This window comes from Phocoena sinus, chromosome 21 (genome assembly GCF_008692025.1).
Source record: "Phocoena sinus isolate mPhoSin1 chromosome 21, mPhoSin1.pri, whole genome shotgun sequence".
NCBI classification, from domain to species: Eukaryota; Metazoa; Chordata; class Mammalia; order Artiodactyla; family Phocoenidae; genus Phocoena; species Phocoena sinus.
In genome coordinates this window covers 234,120-259,034 of record NC_045783.1, presented here as the reverse complement: position 1 = coordinate 259,034, position 24,915 = coordinate 234,120, and the positions used below count along the sequence as shown (strand labels likewise).

Sequence of the window (24,915 nt, the reverse complement as noted above, 5' to 3'; positions counted from 1 at the left end):
AAAGAAAGTCTTATATAGGCTAATTTGTGGTATTGATGGAAAACTTCTGCCGACCCCATAAGTAGATATCCTAGTTAGAGAAACAGTTTATGAGTTTTCCTCCTGCTCCCCCCCTCACGTTTCTTTTTCCTCCTTTCTTTTCTTCCCCTCTCTCGTCCCCTCTCCTCCCTTCCCCTTTTCTCTTTCTTCCGCCCCTCCTTTTCCTCTGCTTCCCTCATCTGTGGCCATACATTGTTGGAGGCAACCAAAGTTTACAGTTGCTTATTATTGCTTCACAGAAATGTGAGTTGATTCAGAGAGCTTGGAAAGCCAGAGACTGTGGTTAGAAAATGCGAATGCGTGACTGTTAGAGTTGGCAAGGAGTATAGGATACATAAGTAAAAACCCACATTGGGGCCAGCACTATAGAGGGCCTTGAGTATCTCACTGAAGAGTTTTAAGAAATCATCACCAACCAAGGTTTATCAAGCATGGGCACATGGCATTGTTTCAAATAACACATGGGGACTTCCCTGGTGGCACAGTGGTTAAGAATCCGCCTGCCAATGCAGGGGACACGGGTTCGAGCCCTGGTCCAGGAAGATCCCACATGCCACGGAGCAACTAAGCCGGTACACCACAACTACTCAGCCTGTGCTCTAGAGCCCGTGAGCCACAACTACTGAGCCCGTGTGCCACAACTACTGAAGCCCATGTGCCTAGAGCCTGTGCTCCGCAACAAGAGAAGCCACCGCGATGAGAAGCCCGCGCACCCCAACGAAGAGTAGCCCCTGCTCACCGCAACTAGAGAAAGCCCGCGCGTAGCAACGAAGACCCAATGCAGCCAAAAATAAATAAGTAAATAAATTACACAGTAACTCATTTTGTCCTCCACTTAAAAAATATAATTACAAAAGCAAAATAGGCATTTAGCTCTTTCTTTTGAGTTTTTATTTACATTTCCAGCTTCTATATTAAAGATGTAAAACTCCAATTAAAGTTTATAGATATTACTTGTATACAGTTACTTGATTCGGGCCTCTTACGCCTCCATCAGTGAAACAGGCATAATAATACTAGCTATAAAACAATACTTGTTTGAAATATTGTCATTCTAGTTTGTTTCCCACAGTTATCCAAGTAGGCAAGGAATAATGAAATAGCCCCTTTTTTTTGTTCTGTATAAAGTTACTTAATACATTACCAGAATTATTTTATAAAGGATGGTTTGTAATTGGTATTAAATAGCTCAAAAGTTAATTTGGTCTTCTTCATAAAATGGTATTGCTATAAATAGCAAAAAAAAAGGATATAAATGTTAATTAAAAGATTAAATTGGTTGCCAAAATTACTTATCACTTTTACATATTTAGACTGATTTTTTCATACTGATGTAATTATTTTGCTAGCTGAAAATCTAATTTTACCTGTATACAAAATGACCACTTAGACATAATGAGTGAAGGTCTTCATCCTATTCATCTTTAAATCCCTAATGCAAAATACACACTTAACACATGTTAAACTCTCAATATAGAGAGTTGAATAATGAACACAGTATGCTTCTTTGGGAGAAAGTAATTAAGCACAGGAAAAAACTTCATTAAACTTTGCTATTAGCTGCCAAAAGACAGAAAACTTACTTAGAATTATTAGTAAAGATCTCAAATACGCATATAGTCATCCTGTGAAAACATCTGGGTTCAACGTGCCTCCAATTTGTCTGCACATTCTCATTGAAAGTTTACAAAAACTCCGTTGTTAATTTCCATTTGTGACTTAAAAGTTTACTTGCAATAGAATTTGGAATTTCTAACCTATTGAATCCTAAAGCAAAACACTTTACCAGCTGCCTCTTTTGTTGTTGTGGAAATGACCTTCAGAGATCTAAATTCAATAGGAGAGAAGATTTTACACCTGAAGAAACATTTGGTTAAGCTGCTGAAAGAGAAGAAATGAATTATTTCCATCAGAAAGTTTATAGGTTTGAAAGCAACAGAGGTTTCCTCTCTCTTCAGCAGCAGTTTGTCCATTAATTAGCCCTTCAATTCCACTTCAATTAAATTAACTCTAATTAATAAGTTCATTACAAAGATTGACGCACCTTGCTCAAAGCGAGTGTGCTAATCGCTGCTAAACACCTTCACCCTAATGAAAAATTGATTCGATTGAATAAAAAAGGGAACCTCAGAAAGAAACCTCGCTCTTCTGAGCTGAGGTGACGTTCTGTTCCTCTGAAGTTAATCAAACCATCTTGGATTTTTTAATCAAAAATTTAATTCAAAGGAGATAGAAAATGTGGCATGAAAAAAACCACATACCACTCTCCTCCAGTTCATAGTCCTGGCTCTTGTTTACAACTCTCACTGAGCCTCGATGTGGTGTCTAAAAGTCTTCAGCCCTGTGAATTCCAGTGTCTGAGAAACGTTTTATTTGGTCAATGAACGGGGACATGTGATCATGTGACTACATAAACAGTGATTATTTCTTATTTTTAAAATTCAGGTGTAGTCGTTTTCTGTCTGTCAGAAACGATCTCAGGTTTTTACTGTTGAAAGAAAACCAAAACTAAACAGTAGTCTTCCAATCTTAAGAAAAAAGCTCATGTTATTTAACTTTATATGTGAAGAGTGAAAAATAAAATAACCCTCAAAGTTCTGTCTGTCTGTCTCTCTCAATTGGTTCTAGTCAAATAAAGCTTCTAAGAAAGTTTTTTAAGAAAAAAATTATTTCAGACGCCTGAATTCTATTTTAACAACCTAAACTGTTGTTACCGTTCTTAAAGTCTTTTGGTCACTTGTGCCCTTTTCAGTAATTCTAGTAATTGAAAATCCTTGCTTTGCAAATGCCAGAGCCGGCAGTTCTATATATTATTAAACCGGTTTTCTACTATGGTTTTGCTTAACAACTTTTATCCGTCAACAGTACAAATCTACTTAATAGGAAAAACAACAGCTTCTTTTATTTAACCAGCACGTCTCTGTGTCAGGAGCAAGCTAAAGTGCATACTAAAGTAGATTCTTTTTTTTTTTTTTTACACTTTTTTTAAAAAAGATTCTTTTCAGTGGAAGTTTCTGAATATTAAAAAAAATTAAACCATAGGATTAAAAATAATCCCTTTTCAGTTTTTGCTCTATGGGTGAAACCTAACTCCTGTTAGATACCTGACATACACAGACACTTAAATATTTCGTAAATTTTATATCAATTTGATGTATGTGTGCCTGTGTTCCTGGCTGTCGAAAGATACTCCTGCAAACAGGTATGTGTGCGTACATAGTTTCCTCTCCTTATGAATCATTTGTTCTGTTTTGTTAGTAGCGTGTGTGTGTGTAAGCACATATATAATACAGAAAATTGTTTATAACATAACTACCATGTGCATTTTACGCCCAATCGTGGCAGCATATAAAATGGAACAAAGAAAGCAAACTACGTCTGTCGCTTCTAGCCCTCGATGCTGCCGTCTACTTAGTAGGTAAATGCTTTCGTACGTATGCTCAGCGACTTTGTTCTTCACCTTGTTGACGCGCTGAGTTTGAGACGAAGCGCTTCTCCCTCGCTCCCCGTCTCACTCGCCGCTGCTCTCCTCTCCTGCCCGGCTTCCTCTCTTTCTCCCCCCAGAGATCTGTTCCGCGGACTGCGGCTTGCACGGCGTCTGCATGGGGGGCGCTTGCCGCTGTGAAGAAGGCTGGACGGGCCCAGCGTGCAGTCAGAGAGCCTGCCACCCGCGCTGCGCCGAGCACGGCACCTGCAGGGACGGCAAGTGTGAATGCAGCCAGGGCTGGAACGGCGAGCACTGCACCATCGGTAGGCCGGCCGCGCCCCGCCCCGCCCCGCCCCAGGGCGCCCCGCCCCGCCCCGCCCCCAGGGCGCCCCGCCCCGCCCCGCCCCCGCGGGCCTGCTTCTCACCTCGGGAAAGCTCCTCCCCCCGCCACGCGTTAGCCTTTCCTGTCCTGTGTTCAGAAGGAGTGGCCGCTACAGAAGGGTCTCAGGTCCCAACAGCAGCCCAGTTCTTTTTAGAGCCGCTGTCTCGAGTGTAAGAAGGTTCTGTGCATGGTGCTGGGGGACGGCCGCCGAGACTGACTCGCATGAGGCTAATTTCACCGTGTAAGGGCAGTATTGTTTACTTTAAGAAAGAGATTCCCAGTATGTAGCCTTTGGGGCTCCTGTAGATTCCAGAATCACACATCTTAGCACCTGTCCATCTGTTTGAGTCTCTGAAAGGAGGTTGGAGTCTTCATGACTTTATCCTGTAGCACCATGAGGAAGAAAGTAGAATAAAATACACCAATCTAGTTTTTCCACAACAGTTTTATATGCTTAACACTTCTTAAAATACGGTGATGTTCTAGCACATCTGTTGGTTAAATAAGACAAATAGGTGTTTAAGATCAAAATCTTAGTATATAAATGGTATTTCGCCTGGATACAAAAGCACCCGGAACATACATACTAGTTCCATATTTTCAAGGTCTTCAGTGCCTTTGCTTTCACCGTTTGAGTCACTGAAATGAAAACGTCTATTTAAAGAAAATACAACAAAAGTAAAATACAGTGCTCCCTCACTTCAGTGAAAATGTACAGTATTAACTAGAAATGGCACAGTCCTACAAAAATCTCATCATTTTCCGAATGATTTTTCTCCACATTTATGTCTGTAGGGTAAAATTTGACAGAGCTGTTGGTGGAGTCTTGATATAGTCAAGGATTTCTTCTTCCAATGCATCTCTAAGTTTATGTACTTCACTTTTTAAAAAAAAAAAACAACGCATTTGTTAGCCAAGATTTTTTTTCACAGGAAAATTGAAATCACTTACATTTTATAAGCTGTCACAAATGGCATCTCTGCAGAATTTCCAGGAAGGCTCTTTTCAAATCATCTGTTTCAGGGGTCCCACTATCACACACCCCCCCGCCACCCTCACCGACATGTGGTGATCCGCTGGAAGGGCCCTCTCGGCACAGTTGTGCTCAGGGCTATAGACGTTTCCAGAAAGGGGAAAGACTCATCAGGTGGTGTCTGCAGGAATCCACGTCCAGGTTTTCCAGGCTCCTTGTCTCCCACCAGGAGAGGTCACAAGAACCATGCCCCTTTCTCCAGCAGGGAAATGCAGCAACATATGTGCAGTGTTTCCGCCCGTTTGAGGTTGAGAGTTAAAAGGTTTTTATTGGGGCTGGCTCAGCGAGGTAGCCTGTGTCAGCCGCAGCCATCAGAATTCCAGGCTCTCCAAAGAGGAGCAGATGTTTAGTGCTGCAGGTGCGCAAAATAACCTCATCAGTGTAGGGAACATCCACCTTTCCAGATGCTGGCCAAGGGCCAGCCCTGCAGACGTCTGAAGATCAGGCCTTTATGTTAACTCTTACCTGCGAATCATACCTACGGTGTCACCTGTTGAAGGGGAGCTACTGCCAGCAACTGGGGAGCTTGTAGTCCTACCGGGGTAAACTGCAAAGTGCTCATCCCCAGCAGCTGGCCCGGATGTGGCTTCCCCTCCTCTGCTCTTTAAGGGAGGCTCCGCAGGGCAGTGGCTGCCTGTTGTTCACGTGAGCCGCGCTTGGGAGCTGCTACGGTAAGGCGGAAAATGGTTGACAGTCACGATTTGCGTATTTTCTGCGGACGTGCAGAGGGCGATGTCATATCCTTGTGACCAAACAGCATCACGCTGCAATCCCAGAGTGCACGCGCACGGGAGGCGGGGCAGCAGCAGCATGCCTCCACACATACACCGTCGTTGTTCGTGACCCCAGCACCCCCCTCGTCCTAAGTGAACTGATTCTAGCTAGAGGGAAAATGTTGTATATTTGACTATTTGTAGCCTGGGAAGTACAACCCACACTTGTATATATAGCTTGGAAAACGAGGAGGTGTACTATAAAGTTATCCACGAGCAGATTTAACTTGCCAACCAGCAGTCACCAAACAAATCATTCTCTGGGTGTCCTCATTGACCTTGGTAATATTACATGGTTAATTTCCCATGGAGGAGCTGTTCTTGGACAACTTTCCAGTTGTCTGGGAACAAACGGGATTTTTGCTAGGCGCAGGTCCTTTTGTTATAATTTAACGTGTCTTCCTGTGGTTGTTAATAATTCCGTTTTCTATCGTTTCGTTTTATTTTGTTGCTTTTATACTCTGTATGAGTAACAGCGTGGAAGTAAAGGACCTGTGTCATTTAAAAATAAATCTTCGAAGTGAACCGTTTAAAAGATGTAGAGAACCTTTAAATCATTGTTTTGCTCTTTTGTACTCTCAGAAGTAGTTATTCCAAGTTTTTGCACACGAAGATCCAGTTGCCTTTCCCTGTCTACTTCCTACCTGTGTGTATGTCCACAGTGAAGTCTCAGGGGTCCTTTAAAAGGAGGCCTTTGTGAGCCACTGATTAAACGGCGCAGGAAACTACAGTATATTTTCTCATTCGGGAGAGCTCCTGTTCTGTTCATTTCGTCTCAATTTCAACAGTTAGGCATCTGGCTGGAAGGAGCTTTCACTTTATGAAAGGATGCTCGTAAATCAGCAAGATTTTTTGTCCTTTCTCCATATTATGTGCCGTCTCATTGAATACAAACAGGGAGGTTAATTGGAAGAGAGATGGAGGAGAAATTAAACAGAAGCAAACAAAAGTTCCCAATAGAAAGCAAAGAATATTCTTCATTAGTCATCTTACTGTCTTCATAAAGTTTTCATGCTTTCATAAAACCATAGGTATTTTGAGAGTAAAATAGGTTATGAGTTTAGAGTATTCACTGAGCACCCAACTACCTGAAGGGATTCCATCCTGCTATTTTTATTAGCGTGTTTGTACTTTCCTCTCCTTATGAATCATGTATTCAGCGAATTCGGCATATTCGTCCTCAGGTTTGTTGTCCCAAGTCCTTTCTTCTTGAGTTAGACTTTGACTAGTGATGTATGCAGATAAAAAAAATGAAACAAAGGGAAATCCACTTGTAGCAATACTATGATTAAAATGAATATTTCTCCCTTCCTCCCCAAAACCCACTTACGATTGTTGGACCCTTTCATTAATAAAGAGAAGTTACATGATTGAACCACATGAAACAAGCACCAGCAGTGATTACCGACATGGTTTAATCCTAGTAGCACTGGCATAGATGCTCAAGGAGCATAATGTCACCCTTTGTAAGCGGACATTCGGAATTGGCCAAATGATTATCACACTCGTTCTCCTCTCTGTTTCTCATAAGATCGGAAAGACGTAAGAACATTGAGAGGATACAGAAGCTAGTTTAAAAATATTAAATATAAGTAAGTGGTTTCTAAATAATAGTTGACATAATTAGAATGTTATTGTGGCATTTCTGTATGGAAAAGCTTAAACAGTTCTGTACTGTGAGAGCTGTGGTGGTTCAAGGTCCGATCTCTGAACTGGGAGATACTTGGCCTAATTCAGTAAGCTCACCATTTGTAATGTATTTAACTGGAACCGGAACCTGTAAACACGCAAAGGCAACTCAGTTGGTTTGGCTCTCCCTTTTCTTCTTGCTTAGGAAGAGAGGGGCCAGTTATCTGATTGGCCTGTGGTTGGAATTAATGGGACACAGAAGCAACATAAATATCGCGCCAGCCTCTACTGAGCACATGTTTGGAGGCAGAATCCGTAAAGGTGCAACGCTAACTAAATATCCTGGGCAATGATAAATCCTAAGTACCAAATTTTGAGTAGTATTGACCTGTACCTTCTCCAGGAAATACTCTTTTTAGCAATTGCTGGAGAAAAGTTGCCCCTACAAGCATCTATTTGTATTGGAGAGCAGGGGAGGCCGTAGATGAGACTGTGACCCAAAGGGTGGGGAAGAGGGAGATTGGGTAACAGCTGCTTGTTGTCTACGCGGGGGTTGTTACAAAGGTGAGGAAGGCTCAGATCTCTGTGGATGGCGAATCCCCTTCTAGAGGCTGATCTGCATTTCCCATTGCCCCACAGACACAAATGGAGAAACTGGGCTTACATTGTTTAAAAGTTGCTTAGGTTGGAAACATATTTAAATGGTGGAACAAGATCCCAAAGGAATTTTCGAGTCTCCGTTCCAATAAGTATTACCGCAATAGCATAATTATGTAGGTGTGAATTGGGAGGCGTTGTTTTTTGGGTTTTTTTCCTTTCTGTTAGTTAGAGGAATGTTTTAGGAGAGGAGTGTTTTTTCACTTCTTTGCATCTGCAGAGTATCTCAGGTTTAAGGGCTTTTGGAGTTTGAATCTTTGCTACATCATTTACTTGGTGTATGACCCTGTGGGAATCATTTAACCTCTCTGAGTATGTTTTCTCATAGATAAATATTATGTACCTCAGACTTGTTAGGATCAAATGAAATGCTAGAATGTAAATCACTTATTAAAGTGCCTAGCAGTGTTCACTAGAGTTTTTATTTTGTTGTTGGGTATAAGTGAGTCAAACTGTAACCCAGACAACGTTTTGGGTGCTGAAATTTTTTTTTTTTTTTTTAAACGGTAAAACAAAATGGCTATCCAAGGAATTTGCTTTAAGGAGTTAATGTAATTTCCATTTCATTGTTATAAAGTGTGACCTAGTCTCACACTGACTATGGCTTAACAAGAGGTTAATATGTTTGGGATGGCGGTTTTAAAACCACAGTGATGAAAGACAGGTGGAGTCTATTGTGATATTTTTCTTCTAGTTATGTCTCAAACACAGAGTCGTTTATTGAGCTACATTGATTTTCCTATACTTTCAGGCAATTCAAATGGAAATTTGGCCTAGGGGAAATCCTTATTCCTTTAAGCTACAAAAGACTGGCTGTTTGTTTTAATTCTAATTCTTTAGCACATTGGGAAACAAGATCATTAATAATCACGAAGACATGCTTTGTTTGTTCAGACAAAAGTTCCACGTATAGTACTCAGCACACCCCTAATAAAAACCACCACGGTTGCTCTGGGCTTAGGGGTGCTGGAGATGAGAAATTGAAAATGAAATACACACAGCTGGGGAAGGCATCAGTTAAACAGTATGGGCATAAAAAAGAGATCAGAACTGTCCCAGTGTGGATATGGCTTAGACTTGGTATTCTAATTCTTATCTCAGGATAATGATGAAAGAAGAGTATTTTAGTGGTTACATTTAAAAAATAGGTGACATTTTTGAAAAAAAACGACCTCTCTGATAATATACTTCAGAGATTACAAGATCGATACTCATGACTTTTGTCATGTTCTCAAATTGGGAATCATATAATAATATAGAATATGGAAATTCTAAAACTATCTTCTTCCATTTGAAACTTTATGATTCCCCTTAACAAGTGCTTATAAGGTACCACATTACACCCACAAATGATAGCTATAGGAAGCATTTGGCTTCACACCTGTCAGCATCGTGTATTAACAGTAGTTAAGAAAGGGGTCTCTAGTGCCACCTGTCTGGGTCGCTGATGGCGCCATTGACATATTTACTGTGAAACTGGTGAAGCTTAAGCATCAGGGCCCCTCACTTGGCACAGGCCCCTTCTAGGATCTTACAAGGCGACCATGGATTTCTATGGTCATATGTTGCAAATCATTTAGGACCTTTGTCTCTTTCCACTCCCAACTTCTCTCCCTCACACTTTTCCTCGTGTAGGGTGGCATTGGAGTGGCTGTAGGCACTTTGAGGATTTAGCTAAGGAGAATTTCACCTGGGGATGCGTTTAGTTTCCATTTAATTGGATATATTTGTGAGGTGTGAAATCATTGCCATCTGTGATTGTTTCATGCTAGCCGTCCGGAGGAGATGTTTCTGCCACCCACTGGCTCATCTAGTGAACGTCAGAGTACAGGGTCAGAGATGATAGGAAGATATGAATTTGTACTACGGAGCCCCACACCAGAGGAAAATAGGTAGTGGAGCGGAAATAAGGTTTGAAACGTATGGAAACTGAAGCCCGTCTCTTGAAAATTCTTCCTGTCGTCAGATATGTTGTAAAATGCCCATTCCAAATGGGAGTTTTCTCTCGTCAGCAGTATATTTGATGATGGAACTTATACAGTTATAAACGTGCCCTAATTTTCTCTTCTGATGATTATTTCTTTTTGAGGAATTTATCAGAATTCTTGTATCTTTAAGGCATGAACCTAGAGCAGTACTGCACAATTGAGCTCATCAGTGTGTGAAGTCACATGCATCCCAGTTACCACAGAATCATATGAACGTACCAGGAAAAGCTTCAGGGCTTACGTGACATGAAATACTGATATTGATGAAGCTGTTATCAAACTCATAATATTCTAGGATGCCATCACAACAAAGTGGCTAATGAATGTCACCAATTCACAGAGGTTTTTTTTAATTAATTTTAATTTTTTGTTTATTTTTTATTTTTTTGTTTTAATTTTTTTAACATCTTTTCACAGAGTATTTAAGCCTAGTTTATTACACCATAAGGTCTTCCCAAATTTGGCAGTAATGTCCCAAATTTGCATAACATTACTAATAACAAATTTTGAAGCCAAATGAAACTTTCCAGATTATCAATAATGAAAACCATATTAAACAATCACATTGAAAAAAGACTGAATTATCTGTCTAGTCTCTCTATACAAAATATTATAAAACCATTGTCTTATAAGGAGGCAAAGTAAATGTAGCCCAAAAATTATAGAAAAAAAGTGTTTATTAGAGACATGTCAGGCACTTAATAATAAAAAATGTTCTGCAGTTTTTTTTCTGATGTTTGTGGTGTTTATCAGCTTAAAAACTATAATTTATTGTGATTTCTTGTCATCCTAAATAATGACTCAATTTGTACCTAATTGCATATTTATAATTTGGGGTTCTTTTTCTTAAAGAGAGCCCCCCAATTTGTATCATTTCAGACCCCACAGAAGCTGGATCTACCTGTGTTCCAAACTCTATTACTTGACAGCTGTGTGATTTGGGGAAAATCACTTAAACTCTCAGTGCCTCAGTTTGCCCATCTCCAAAGTGGGAATGAAAATAGTACCTACCTCCTAGAGTTGATGAGAGGGTTGATGACCTAAAACATGTAGAAGGGCACTTGGAACACTGTCTGGCACAAAGCAAACATATAGGGATGCTACTTATTGTTACCATTGCTAGAGTATTTGGACTGAAATTAATAAAAAAGTTTACTGTGGCTGGCTCTTCCCTACTGAGTCTTATCCTAATGCAGCGGAATTAGCCAGCAGGAAAACAGGAGTGCATGCTGGTTCCAAGAACAGTTTCTCCCCTCCACTTCCCGACACACTAAGTCCACACTGCTGTGGACAGAGATGCCTCGTGATCTGTCATACAGGGTGGAAGGTGGGTCATCAGAACACAGTAGGCATAGAGTTGAGTGGGAGGAAATTCCCCTTAGCTGACTTGGTTGGCCATGAAAATCCAGACAGGCAAAAAATCCTCCCATGAAGTGTGCAAAAAAGGAGAACTTAAGATCCTTCCTGCTCAGCAGTCCCAGTGATTGTAAGTAATTTCACGTGACCGAGAGGCTAGCGATTCCTAAGAGAACTGTGGAAGACCCCCTTCAGAGCTCATTGAGAATCACCAATGTCCTGGAAACCAGACTGATGTTTAGATGTCGATTTCTTCCTTTGAGATTACATTTGCATCCATCTGGGGCTTCTCGATATTATTTTTTCATTTGAGTCTGATTTATTCAGTTAACAGTTTTATATACAGTGCTTTCTCCTCTGTAATCCCCTCAGAATTGTTTTTTTTTTTTTTAACGAGGTCGCTTAATCTCCTCTCTTCTGAAAATGCAAAACTAGTTTCTCTGGCCTTTCTGAATGATGGAGGCCCTATTTTGTTAGGTTGTCAGCCCTCTACAGAGTTTCAGGATTTTTTAAACTATCACAGATAGTGTTTATTTCACTAGTCAATGTCACCATGTTCCATTTAGTTTCATTTTTATGAAGAAGTGTTTGGATAATGAGAGCTGTGTTGGGACTTCCCTAGTGGTGCAGTGGTTAAAAATCCACCTGCTAATGCAGAGGACATGGGTTTGAGCCCTGGTCCAGGAACATCCCACAGGCCGTGGAACAACCAAGCCCATGCACCACAACTACTGAGCCTGAGCTCAGGTTGCGCTTGTGTTCGTTTGTTTTTCTTTACACGTACCAATTTCAGCATCAAAGGACATGAAGCCGGTGGGTTCCATTAGCTGCAGCCCAGCATTGCCAACAATGGCAGATCTGTACTTAGAGCGAAAGTAGTCATTTCATTCAGTGTTCAGTAACCTTTGAGAGAGAGAGGACTCAACCAACAAAAAACAAATCCACTGGCCTAAATTTGAAACTTTAGTAAGTTTGACTGTTTCCATCATATATTAAGCCATAATACAGTATGTCCAAGTGTTTTTGTTTTTTATAAATTATTTATTTATTTTTGGCTGTGTTGGGTCTTCATTGCTGTGTGCGGGCTTCTCATTGCAGTGGCTTGCTGTGGAGCACAGACTCAAGGCGTGCAGGCTTCAGTAGTTGTGACACATGGGCTCAGTAGTTGTGGCTCGCGGGCTCTAGAGCGCAGGCTCAGTAGTTGTGGCGCACGGGCTTAGTTCCGTGCCCGGAGTTCCGCGGGCTCCGCGGCATGTGGGATCTTCCCGGACCAGGGATCGAACACGTGTCCCCCGCATTGGCAGGCGGATTCTTATCCACTGCGCCACTAGGGAAGTCCCTGTCCACGTTTTTGAATCACTCTGAATCTCTACTAACTTTGACGATCCATATCCTCTAAAGCTGCGGAGTGGTTATTAGTTTTGACTCGTCTTTCTGGGAAGTGCCTTGCAACCTTAACTTTGCAGCATCCCTTCATCCGTTAATTTGTGCCTGCACAAGTCCCATCGTGTCCCAAGAGCCTCATTAGAATTACATTCTCAAATCAAACAAATCCTGGGGAAAGTTTGAATTAGAATCTTCACATAACTTTTGCACCTTATTTGCTGTGTGACCGTCAGTAAAATCCATAGTCCCCAGAGCTGTCCTGATAAATGTTCTTTCGTTGTGTTGACGATTTATTTCCCTAGGCGTCAGTTTCTTTACCCCTAAGAATGGGAGTAAATGTACCTAAACACCTTTAGCTATTGACATCAGGTATTTGAGTGCCACTATTGTCTGTCTGGTTCTTCATGCTGTGATTTATCCTTACTAAAAAGAGAGGCAGCAGCCTGAAGCCGAGACTCTGTTCTCACATGGCAGGAGTGCTACTGAGAGGTAAATTTCAGTGACAGTCGCATTGTTTTGGGAAATGTTACATGTGTTCTATACTTTAGAAAAGGGACATTTTTTAAGGACTTCTGAGAATCAATTCTGCGTGTAGGTAATTGTTTTGTGGATATGTCTCGATTTAACCTAGATCTTTCCATTTAGGTGATTTACACATAGCCCATGAGGATGAGAGTTTTGAGGTCTTTAGAAGAAATATGCTTGATGTACTTCACGGTCATGTGATAAAGGATCCTATCCTGTGGTGGTTATTTGTGAACAAATTTTCCCTCCAGTCTGCTTCCTGTGGTGTAACTTGGGTCCCCAGAGCTACTGTAAATTAACCTTATTCCTACTCAGCTCACGGTGAGGCCTACTGGCTTTAGAGGCAATGTGTTCAGAAAAAAAAAAAAGAAAATGGAGGGTTAAATCTGTCATTTTTCTCCAATGGGAGCAGTATAAGAAAATTTGATTACTTGTATTGTTTTATGATCATTTAGGTGTCATTGAAATATACCTGATTTCTTTAGGCTTGATAAATCTGATTCCTTCCTTTCTTACTATCTTGTGTTTATTTCCCACCATGAATTTAGTGGTTTTCTAGCTAGTTTTTTTAAGTCTCTCAAAATAAGTTACTGTGTAAGTGCTCTGTGTCTTAGGGAAACAATTTATAAATTATAATTATTATCCAAAAGAAATTTTTGAATCTGTTCCTTTGAATTAAAATGTTATATTCCATAGTTTAAAAAGTTTATGAAGAGATAGGATATCAGAATAAAAGCCATTTATGTGTCAAATTTATATCGTATTGTTTTACTAAAAGCCTGCCATTGTGTTCCTTTACTAATATACTAGAGTATCTTTTTCAATTTGGAACACCTCATTGATTTGCATCTTTTAAAAATCATCTAAGACCTTAATTTCCACCAAATCTAGTGTAGAGGAGGTTTGAAAGCTCAATTGACTGGATATATTGTGTAATTTAACCAGAAATAAAGGCGAAAGATGCTCCTTTTAAATCTTGCCAAGTTCATCAGAACCCTTTTATTGAGAAGTTTAGGTCCAAGGCGTTTGGGAGTGAAACCAGGTGCAAAATAATATGTCATCAGCTATTTCACAGGATTAGTGAGGAAGAGAAGGACCACGACTAGGGCCAGATTATAAATAAGCCATATTCTTCCCCAGACTCAAGCCAGGTAACCGCAGCCACCAGCCAGCTGGTGAAGTGTTCGTGTAGATTTTAAGTAATGTTCACCATCTGCAGAGATCCGTATTACCCTAAGGGAGGAAATGAAAAATCAGAGCTTTGCATTTAGTTTCACGTAAGCACGGAAGAATTAAGCCTACAATTTCAAGGAATGTGATTATTCCTTCCCGCGGTGGTACCTTAGTATTCTTCAGTGGCAGAATTTCTCTGTGTCATTTCTCGAATTTGACAAGTTGAAAATAGCCTCTTTTCATCTCAAACCATTCCTTTTCCACCTACCTGTTTTTAAAATACAAGTTACGGTGTTGATCCGTACAAAAGCCATGGCCTTTCTCCCTTTTCATATTTAACATATTATTTTCACAGATTACGGTGTGACTAGAGCCGATTTTCTTCTGTTACTCTTCTCCATGAAGGGTTCATTGACCCTCTCTTCTTTGAGTGCCTCTTTAGTGAAGCTGGAAAACGTCTGCCTCTAATATGGCCATTATTTCTGGGGTTTAACAGACATGTGCCTTGGATAAATTAAGGACCAGTCAAAGGAGGTCCATAAATATGAATGCTTTGCCAGCTGCCTTTCCATTAAACCCTGTTGGTTGAATGAAATTAGTAAATAATTACGTTGGTGGGGAATCTGGTAGATCCAAATGGAATATAATGTCTTGCTTTAACAGCAGAGCTTAATTTTTTTCCTATACACCAAATTAGTTTTTAGGGCAATCTCCATTGCAAATGGACTGATTTGCATTAAAACTATGCCTCCTTGTTCTGATTTGTCAACACCTCTTTTTTAAAAAAGTCTTTAACATTAAGCATGGGTGGGTAAGACCATCTGTTTCTGGAGCTTGCCCGCAGCTCCGTCGCTTAACACACGAGACAGGTTACAGCTGTTTAATTGTTACGGTGCTGAATGATTATCATTCTCTCCAAAATGAACACTTCCATACGTACGCACAGGAAGCGCGTGGTTAAGCATAAGGGGTCTAATTGTGAGTTAACGGTGTTAGGTATTCATCAGCTAGCCCCGACATGAACAGTGAAGTGTAAAATAATGCTTTCCACAGACAATTCAACTCTTGGGTTTTAAGATGAGTCCCCAGGAGTGACTATTATGCGTATGAGAAACCCACTCCCAATACGTTGGTGTATGCAAAGGGAAAAGATCACCATGTAACTCATAAAAAGCAAAGAGAAAACCATCTATGTGGTTACTGCACAAACCCTAACTCTTCCCTGCCCCCAAAAGCAGTATCCTCTGATCTGTGACCAATGTGGGTACAAGCCCCAGAGTAAAAGCCTAGGTGGGCGATTATGGTTGCACGTACCAGCAGGGCACCCACAAGCTACTGGGAACATTTTTCTCAGCCAAGTGAGGGTGGGTTTCCCCCTGTATGTAGAAACGGTGACACAGACTCACATCATTGTGCTGCAAAGGCTATAGCAATTTATCTTCTGTTAGGTCTGCTCAATACATTCCATAATGAAAAACAGAATGAAAACTTTTCAGCAAAATTGCAGGATAAGGATCGTGATATGCATGTAAAATAAGATATTTAAATGTCTTAGTTCCCAAGTAGTTACTGTAAAAGTGACTTGTGTTTCTGAATTTATGAGCAGATTATACGAAGATTTACATAGCCCTTTAAAAAATATTAATTTACGTTGCTCGAATCAAATCACTAATGAGGGAACATGAAATATATAAGGACAAGTTGTGATGTGCTCTTTATTCTCAAAAGCTGAATCGCATTTTGATTAGGAACTTCGCATCTATACCAGCACAGGGTTTATGCGAGACAGAGAATAAGAAAACTTCTTGACACAAAAGTGGAGTTGTCTCCACTTTGGGATCTAGCCCGTTCATATGAAGAAGGGTCCCGTCAAAGGGAGTATATCTTAAGCAGGTGGAGCATAGGGGCCCCATCCTGGCGTCGCTGGGGCAGAGTGGACCCCATGGCTTATGAAAACAGATCACTGGCAGCCCGGAGATGCTTTGCTTAAAGTCAGATTTCTTTCTTTCTTCGTAGTCTCGTAAAAGATACCAGTGACTTCATGATTTTGTCCTTTTTAAACTGTCTTTATTAAAAAGATTAATTCATAGTACCTGTTATTTAAGGGTTTACTATGTGCTAAGGCATAATGCAAAGTTCTCTGCATATATTATCTTACTTAATTTTCACAACAACCTTATCAAGTGGAAGCTATTAAAATCTCGATTGACAGAACTCAGGCTCAGAGAGGTTCTATAACTTTTCCGTGGATGCACAGCTAGTAACAGAACCAGAAGCCAAGTCCACATGAACCGTTCCCAAGCCCCTCCTCTTAAGCACGAGACCATGCTGCCTCCTAAATTACTGTGGAATTGTTTCAGCATGTATGTATGTAGCAGAATAGGTGACAATTAAATTTTGTTCTGTGACAAAGATAATATCTACATACCTGTCACATTCGATTGAATTGTCATAGAAACAGATGCAGTAATAACCATGTCAGTGATATATCAGTAATAAAATGTCACTTTTTTATTCAGGAGAATTTGAATTATAGCTGATAACAGGCTCCATAGCTTGCCAAAATAACAATAACAATTGCAGCAACAGAAAAAACAGTTCAGAGAAAATCAGTTTGTACTGTAGAGGATTTAAGAAAGTTGTAAACTACTTCTTGAAAACTCCACACTTTTTTCTTCACACTTCTTTTTAAAAGTTAAATTTATTTCCAGTTTCTTAGTAGACTGAATACTATGTATAGACATTGACCACTGAAAAGCACTCATACAAAGTGAGTAGATGACTTGTGTAACCAGTATCGGCTCATGAAAAAAGTCTCAGAAAAGTTTAATACCCAGGATACGAGTGGTAAACATCTATGCACACTCTCTCACACCTGCAAATAAAGAAAAAATACTCTCTCTGTAAATCACCTTTGCAAAGAGCTATTTACCTACAGTTTTTTCCAAATAAATTACGGTTTTATCTTCAGTAAGTTAAACAGATTGTTCAACTTTGCTCATTATTTTTCCTGGTAAAGTTTTTAAAAATTGACAATGGAAAGACCTAGTATATTTTACATACTTATTCACGCCTTATTCTATAAGTTTTCTTAAATATTAAATGTTATGAATAGACAAAAGTAATGATGGTAGACAAGAAATTACACTCTTTGATATTGACCAAATAGATCGTTTTCATGGTTTCCTGCCACAAGACTTGCTAGCACTACACAGACACCACTTTGGTAATTGCAGTCACCAAGGTCACTGTACCAGAATGTTAAAGTCCAAATGTTTGTTTAGTGTAACATATATTTGTGTCTGATTTTCATTTATTGATGTGAAGAACTGTCTCTTATAGCTTAGTTCCCAAATCAGGGTGCTAAAATATACCTGATTTTTTTTTTTAATTAAGGAAATCATAAGATAATGTGGTTTTGCTCACGTCATTCACTGAACTCAAGCGAGTAGAAATCTGAAGGAGACATGCGCCGCTCCATGTTTATGTTATGGTCCAGTAAATGAAATTACGCCACGTGCAAAGACTACCGCAAAAATTATGCATCACACGCCAAACGATAGTCATCTCTTTCGTAGGCTGTGTGCACTCCAGCATCAGTGAGCCTGCTGTCTGTGTTCTGCCTGCTACACTGTTACTTCTGTTATGTAGATGTCATCTACAGTAAGGCATGAAATGCTAAACTGAGAGAAAACACCAAACATAATTCTCCCAGTTGTCTGTACAAAGTTCTGCAGCTTATCCTGGCACTGTTTCAGCAGTGCTGACTTGAAAAGGTGTGGTTTATCTCAAAGCACCTTTTCCATAGAATCCACATTTTTCTTCTGGGAAGACTTAAATGAGGAAAAATATTATTTCACTCTTTTGGAATGTCTTGGCATAAATAGTGTTCCAAACTGAAGCCTGGTATTTTGCTTGGGTAGGTGCATGCAAGAAGCAGTGTGTTGTACAGATAATTTTTTCACCAAATTTCCAATCTAGTAAAATAATAAAATGTGCAAACTTTCAAAAACAATTTATTTGAAGCAGGTTTTCAAAAATGTGCTGCCAGTTTTAGGGGAACAAAAGCTCTTTCAAACGCATGTGCCCACGCGTGTGCTCGCACATACACACGCATACGCACACATATACATACACCGTTTTTCTTTACTGGCACAACCTAGTTGTTAAAACTCACTTGCTAGTTGTTATATTTCAAATTAATTGACCCCCCTAAATAGGATAAAATATTTGCAGTGTTTTATCTAATCTTAGCATGAGAATTCTGTGGTGAGAGAGGACATATTTTTAAGGGGCCTGAGTAAATTGTTTTCCAGGGTTTGAAATTACGTCGGTGTCATAATCCTTTGTGACAGAGTAGTCAGTACTAAAACAGGACGGTGCGTATCAGTTAAGGAACATCAAATCAACGGGTATGTGGCTTGCATACTGATTTAAACAGTTGCTGATTGGAATAAATGGATTTAATACGTGCTTATTTGCAGACCATAGCTTTTCTGTCATCCTACAGAAATTGGTACATGAATAATCTAAGAAAGATACCTACTTATAACTTTAATGAGATACTAACGTGAATCATTTTTAAGTCTGTATGATAAAGTATTACGAAACACACAATGCTAAATAAAAACTTGTCCTCGACTCTGAGGACTCTGCAGTGTTCACCGTGGTGAAGGATATGTCTGTATTTTATTATGGACTCATCTGATTGAATTATCCTCTTTTGGAGATGGGCCCCTAAGATCTTCGTGCAGTAATTAAACTGAGAAATATTTCTAGCGTTCTAGATTCTGTGTTCTTTGCCTGTGTCTAGGATATCCCCAAGAGTGAATTCAACAGCTCAGTAAAAATACTGTCCTATTTAATGTGCTCCAACCAAGCACATTGTTGACAGCAGAAACAGTGTGAATAGGTCACAACTACACACGTCAGCAACTGTGTACACACAGTCAAACTGTTGGCATATTTTCCCTTGTGAGCTGCCTAACGTAGATATAACCAACTTGGTTTGCCTTTGTTTCTTCTCTGTGTTTTGAAGAATCGGTTTGACAGTGAAAGGAAAGCAAAGTGGGAACTCATCTTATTCCGTGAAGACCTCCAATACCCCAGTTTCTCCCCCAGACAGGCACATATACTCCTCTGGCCTCTTTTTTAAAGGAGCAGCCTTCTTTGGAACTGTCACTCAGCAAATATTTCTTATACAACAGACATCAGCTGAAATGATTCTGGTCTTTGATTTTTCAAACTCACTTGTTTTAATTTTTCCTGGTTTTATCCCTCAGTTTTAATATCCTGCCGATCGGTTTTCCAAACTTGGGATTTTTAGAACAAGTTACAGCAGTTCTCATTATAAAGATTTCTTAAGTACATAAAGTACGCTCCTTTATGAGGCTGTGCCCACAGATTAATACTTCAAGTTGTTTGGATTTTAATCTTACTTCCCAGTTTCTCTCTTTAATTGGCAATGTTGAAATAAGGATTTCCACATTTTTTTGGTCTTATTTTCTCATTCAAGTAAATTCATTGACCAATCCAAAAACAGGTATGTTTCTCGTCTATCTTACCCAGGTACACAGTTCTGCTTCTGCTGAGTTGTATGTAGAGCTTGTTTATTAAGTGTATGGACTTTGGTCTCAGACCACCTGGTTGGAATTTTGGCCACATGAGGAATTTATTTAATTTCCTGTGCCTCAAGTTTCTTCATTTGTGAAGTAGGGAAGATAATAAAAGTACCTATTACCCCATAGAGTGGTGAAAATTCAATGAGCCAGTTCATATAAAATGCTTGGCATAGTTTTCAGCACATAGTAACAGTCAGTAAAGGCTAGTGACTGTTAATACCGCTGTATATGATTAGGATAGATCGATCGGGCAGGGGGAGAGGAACAGATGGGTGAAGGCGAGGGAAGGATATTGTAAATGAGGTATTGCTCACATATGCTTCTTTCCCACAAGGTAGCCTCTCTGTTATTCGTAGAATTTCTCCAGGAGCTGCAAACACATGTAGGGCATAGTGTTACCGAACCCGGGTCCAGCTGCTCGCCACTCGAAAGCCAATTCTTGAGACAAGTGCTGGTAGGAAAGGAGACGTTGCTTTGTTTCGGAGGCCGGCAGCCAGAGGAGAGGGTGGACTCTTGTCCGAGAACCAACGCCCGATTGCTGTTCGGAGGACAGGGGCTTTTAAGGGCAGTTTCAGGGCTGTACAGGCGGAGGGCGGGGCTAGAACAGCGTGGTCAGCTCTGACCGTCGCCTTGAAATCAGGAACGTGACGGTCTCATCGGCGTCACCTTGCTTGTTTTAAGTACAGTTGATCTTTAGTTCCAGGGTTTGTTCCCATTGCTTTGAGGCCAGCTCTCGGAATTGTGTGAAGTGGAGTAGCTTACGTCGTGGCCTCAGTTCGGTCCTCCTGTAGCCGTCCTCCTCCAGCTCGTGGAGGGTGTTTGTATCCACAGGGCAGCTCGTGGGACACGGCTCGGAATATGATCTGCAGCCCTTGAGGAGCTGAAGGTCCTTGTCTGTGCTGAATGGCCAAACTCCTATTATTTGGGCCCCTCTGACTGTTTTCCTCTGCTTCTGCGTTTTCTCACTTCTCTGATTAAACTTATTCTTTGGCTAAAGTTTTTCCGCAGACAAAAGGCAGGCTGAGGACCTGGGGACAAGGGCTATAGGGCCCTGCTCCGTTTCAGTAGGACCGCCATGATAAGTACATTGGATCATTTTCTTCATCAGGTATTAAGAATCCCTTATGAGCCAGGAGAGGGGAATACAGTGGTTAGCGTGGCCATAGAGCTTGCATTTCTAATGCGGAAGATTTACACGTCAAGTCTCCTATGCCTGTATATTGTTAAAGCCTTGCGTTTTCCTGGAATCTCTTAACTGAAATGAATTGATCACGGCTAGTTCTGGATTTTTTCCTCTTCTCCTTTTACATTTACCCTGGTGTTTATAGTCCTAGACTTCATCCACGAGACGTATTCAGGGGGAAGAGCGGGAAGAATCAGTTAACTAGAGGAAACGGAGGGAGCAGCGCTGCCCATAATTTTGATAGATAAGCAGATGAGGCCACAGCATGTAGGTAGAATTTCCAAAAAGATGCTGTTCCTCCCTACTCCACATTGGGAACGAAAAATGGTACGAGAAGACTATGAGCCAGCTCCTTCCCGGGGGGCTGTAGAATCCGTGTCCTTTACTAAGCCGCACAGACAAGAGTAAATCAGTTTGTGTTCATCCCCACGCATCTTCCCCAAAAGTAAAGGGGGGGAGTATGGTAAACAGGGGCCTTGAAAAGAGAAAGAATTCTTTTTAAAAAGAAGCACCTAGAGGGGAGTGTGTGAAGAGGATACAGTACTAGTCATTTGCTTTGGTGATATTGGAGGTTTATGAGCTAATCATAGAATAAAAATTCTTTTGAGGAGCCAGACCTTTCTCCCACATCTCAGATTTCACTGAGCCTTTGCCCACCTGTACCGGCAATTAGACCAAGGACTTCCACTGCATGGGCTCGAAACTGGCACCGTTGTTTCATTTGTAATGTTCTGGGATGACTGTGTATCGGATGAGCCCTAGCATTTGAAGACACTCGCCTGCCTTCTGCCACGTAAGGTGGATCCACCTGGCACTTTCCCAAGGAAGCCTGTGGAAGACGTCGAAAAGATGGTGGTACTACCCTATGGCTTTTGGGAGCAAGTATCTGCTGAGATTCACGTTAGGTCAGGAAAGATTGCGCAGCACTTCTGAGGTTCTTTCATTCATTTCTTCTACTAAAGAAAACATTTCTGTTTGTTTCTAAATGTCTGAGAAGAGGCATTATGACATAGCGGTTAAGAGCAGGCTCCAGAGCCAGACAGCCTAGACAGCTAGCCCGTGACCTTGTACAAACTGCCTCTCTCCTCCTTTCTTCATCTGTATTTACTGTGTGACTGTATTTACATCGTAGGGTTGTGGTGAAGATTAAATGAGAGAATGATATAAAGCACTTAGAGCTAGAAATCTGGGACTCAAAAATATATCGGCCAGGTGTTTGTAATCTGCAGGTTACGGAACCAGAGCTCCTGAAATGCTAGAATCGTAAGCGGCACTTATGAGCGTGTGTGCGTGTTTTTCAGGGGGCGAGCGCAGAGAATCCGTAAGTCTCACCACTTGTCTCGGAGATCTGAGACCCCAGAAAGATTAAGAACCGCTATCTTATAGGAAACACGGTAACACTCACCTCCTGTACCCCACAGGGGTCTTCTTAAAAGATAAATAAGCAAGAGGGAGGAGATATGGGGATGTATGCATGTGTATAGCTGATTCACTTTGTTATACAGCAGAAACTAACACACCATTGTAAAGCAATTATACTCCAATAAAGATGTTTTAAAAAAAAAGATCAATAATTGAAACTCCAGGGAAGGTGTTTTATGGAGAACAGTTTTTAAAGGGCTCCATTTTATATGTCTCGAGCTCATATTTATAAGAGTTTTCTTCTATAAAACAAATTTAAAACTTCTTCGTAGATCTAATAGGAACGACTTTCCTTTAGTGTCAGAACACGGTTGTTCATTTTCAAAGTGATTTTTTTGCAACTTAATTTGCGTTTCAGCAATTGATAAGTGTATTAATTTTTTAAATATACTGTATTATTTTTTACAATTATTGTTGCTAATGGCTTTTTACAACATACCTGCATTTTTCTGATGATTTCCTGTAGTGGCTCATATAATGATGTTTTTATTGTTGCAATTATTATCTTTAATAATTATTTGAACCTCGTATACGGACATCTTCTTTTAACTTCTTCATTATTTAGAGCCAGGCTTCTGTGGTATTGTCGGAAATTTTACTCTACGTGACCAAAATATAGGTGGTGGGTTTTCCTCCCCTTCTCTCTTAGTCTTAAACTATCAGCCTCAACTATTCCCTGTGATATAAAATGCAAATGACACATCTTTGTATTTTTTTCTTCAGTACAGATACTTTTCTTATGGTTAGTTTTACAACTTTTTGCAAAACGTGTTTTAAATATTTTTAATATGTAAAGCTTTATGTAAAATTTGACCTGCCGTATGCTTTAAATGTTTTCTAATTTCGGCTCCACTTTCGATATTCCCTTGGCCCAATGACAAACCTACCTTTACCCATAATCCACTGTTTTGCATAATTGATTCTGTTTGCTAAAATAATGGGATTGGCTGGATTCTAACTTATTCCTCCTTTAAAACTACTAATCCAGATCAGAATTAATTACATTCCTTACTTTGATTGTGTTAACTGAAGTGGACCCGATGTAAAAGCCAAAGGCTTATACTCCAACTCTGATCGGTGTTATTAATTTTCATAAACTAAGAATTCCCTCAGAAGTACTACCCTAGCTGAACCAGAAACTCCACAGTGTTTAAAGGCACTTTGTTTATCCTCCGTATTAAGTGAGCTCTTATGGGACTACTGGATTATATAATGTTTGGAAGGAATTATTAAGAAAGTATATGAATGATGTTATACAGTAATACATTTTTATTTTAATGTTTGAAAAGAATTATTTTTATGAAATTGTAATTTCAGACTAGTGCCTGACACTGTTTCTCCTCCCCCTTGATTTCTCCTGCTATATATTGTCGGTTGGCCATAAACATGCTTATTTTTATATGCAGTTCAGAAGCCTCTGATGGAATCCTGTGGCAAAGTGAGGCATCCTTTTATATACACGGTCTAAACCATTTGTGGTTTTGTTTACACACGTGACAGAACTACCAGACTTGAGTAGCTCACCTGAAAGTTACAGTTGAAATCATTCTGTTAAAAGTCCTGCGACCACTTGCATATGTCAGTAATGAAAAATAATCAACATAAGCATCTTTGAAAAGCAATTTTAGACCATTAAGGAGGTACGAATTTTGGCCAAGCAAGAAGCTTTGAGGCTTATTAAGAATATATTAGGTCTCTCCAGTGAGTGAACGGAGAGGGCTATTTATGCCTCTGTTCAAGAGGAAAGGTGTAGGCTAATTGTAAGCTCATGAAAGATTAAATGGACAGGTACAGTAAAAGACGTCAGTCCTCATCCTGACTGTTCCAGCAAAGCTCTTGTGAGAAGCAGAGCCTATTCCTGTATGAATCCTGAAAAGAAACAAGATCTCAGTCCGTGTTTCTTAATGGACTGTGTACGTGATACATCACTGTGCATCTCACATGTAGTCAGGGGCTGCTGGGTAATCATATTCTACAGAACTTACACGGTACCGTATTAAATTTGCTCAAGGACTCTCAGTTTCCTTCTTTATTTTTTCTTCTTTATTAACCACGTTTGATTATTTGTAAATATGCAAGTAACTCAAGAGAGAAGGTGAATGAAGTAGAATTTCTGTGGGTTTATCTTGCAGATTGAAGAAAGCATCCGAACATACATAAATGGCTCCTCAGGGCCTTCGGTGTGTTCTTTCTGCCCTTCCACTGTGTGACCCTTATGAAACTACTTTGTTAAAAACGAACTGAAAAAAAGAGAATTATTTTCTCACCTCCCCCCCATAAAAGTTGATTATTTGTAGATCTCATAGTTGTAAATTTCCAAA

General features: G+C 40.1%; 1 protein-coding gene across 5 annotated transcripts in view; it reads left to right on the top strand.

Annotated features, from left to right (window-relative positions):
- TENM3 (teneurin transmembrane protein 3) overlaps positions 1-24,915 on the top strand; it is a 454,793-nt gene that overhangs the window by 339,041 nt on the left and 90,837 nt on the right. For all 5 annotated transcript variants that reach the window (XM_032618480.1, XM_032618479.1, XM_032618478.1 and 2 more), the window contains one exon: positions 3,604-3,789. In XM_032618480.1, the coding sequence (XP_032474371.1) occupies positions 3,604-3,789 (186 nt within the window). The remainder of the gene's footprint in view (positions 1-3,603; positions 3,790-24,915) is intronic.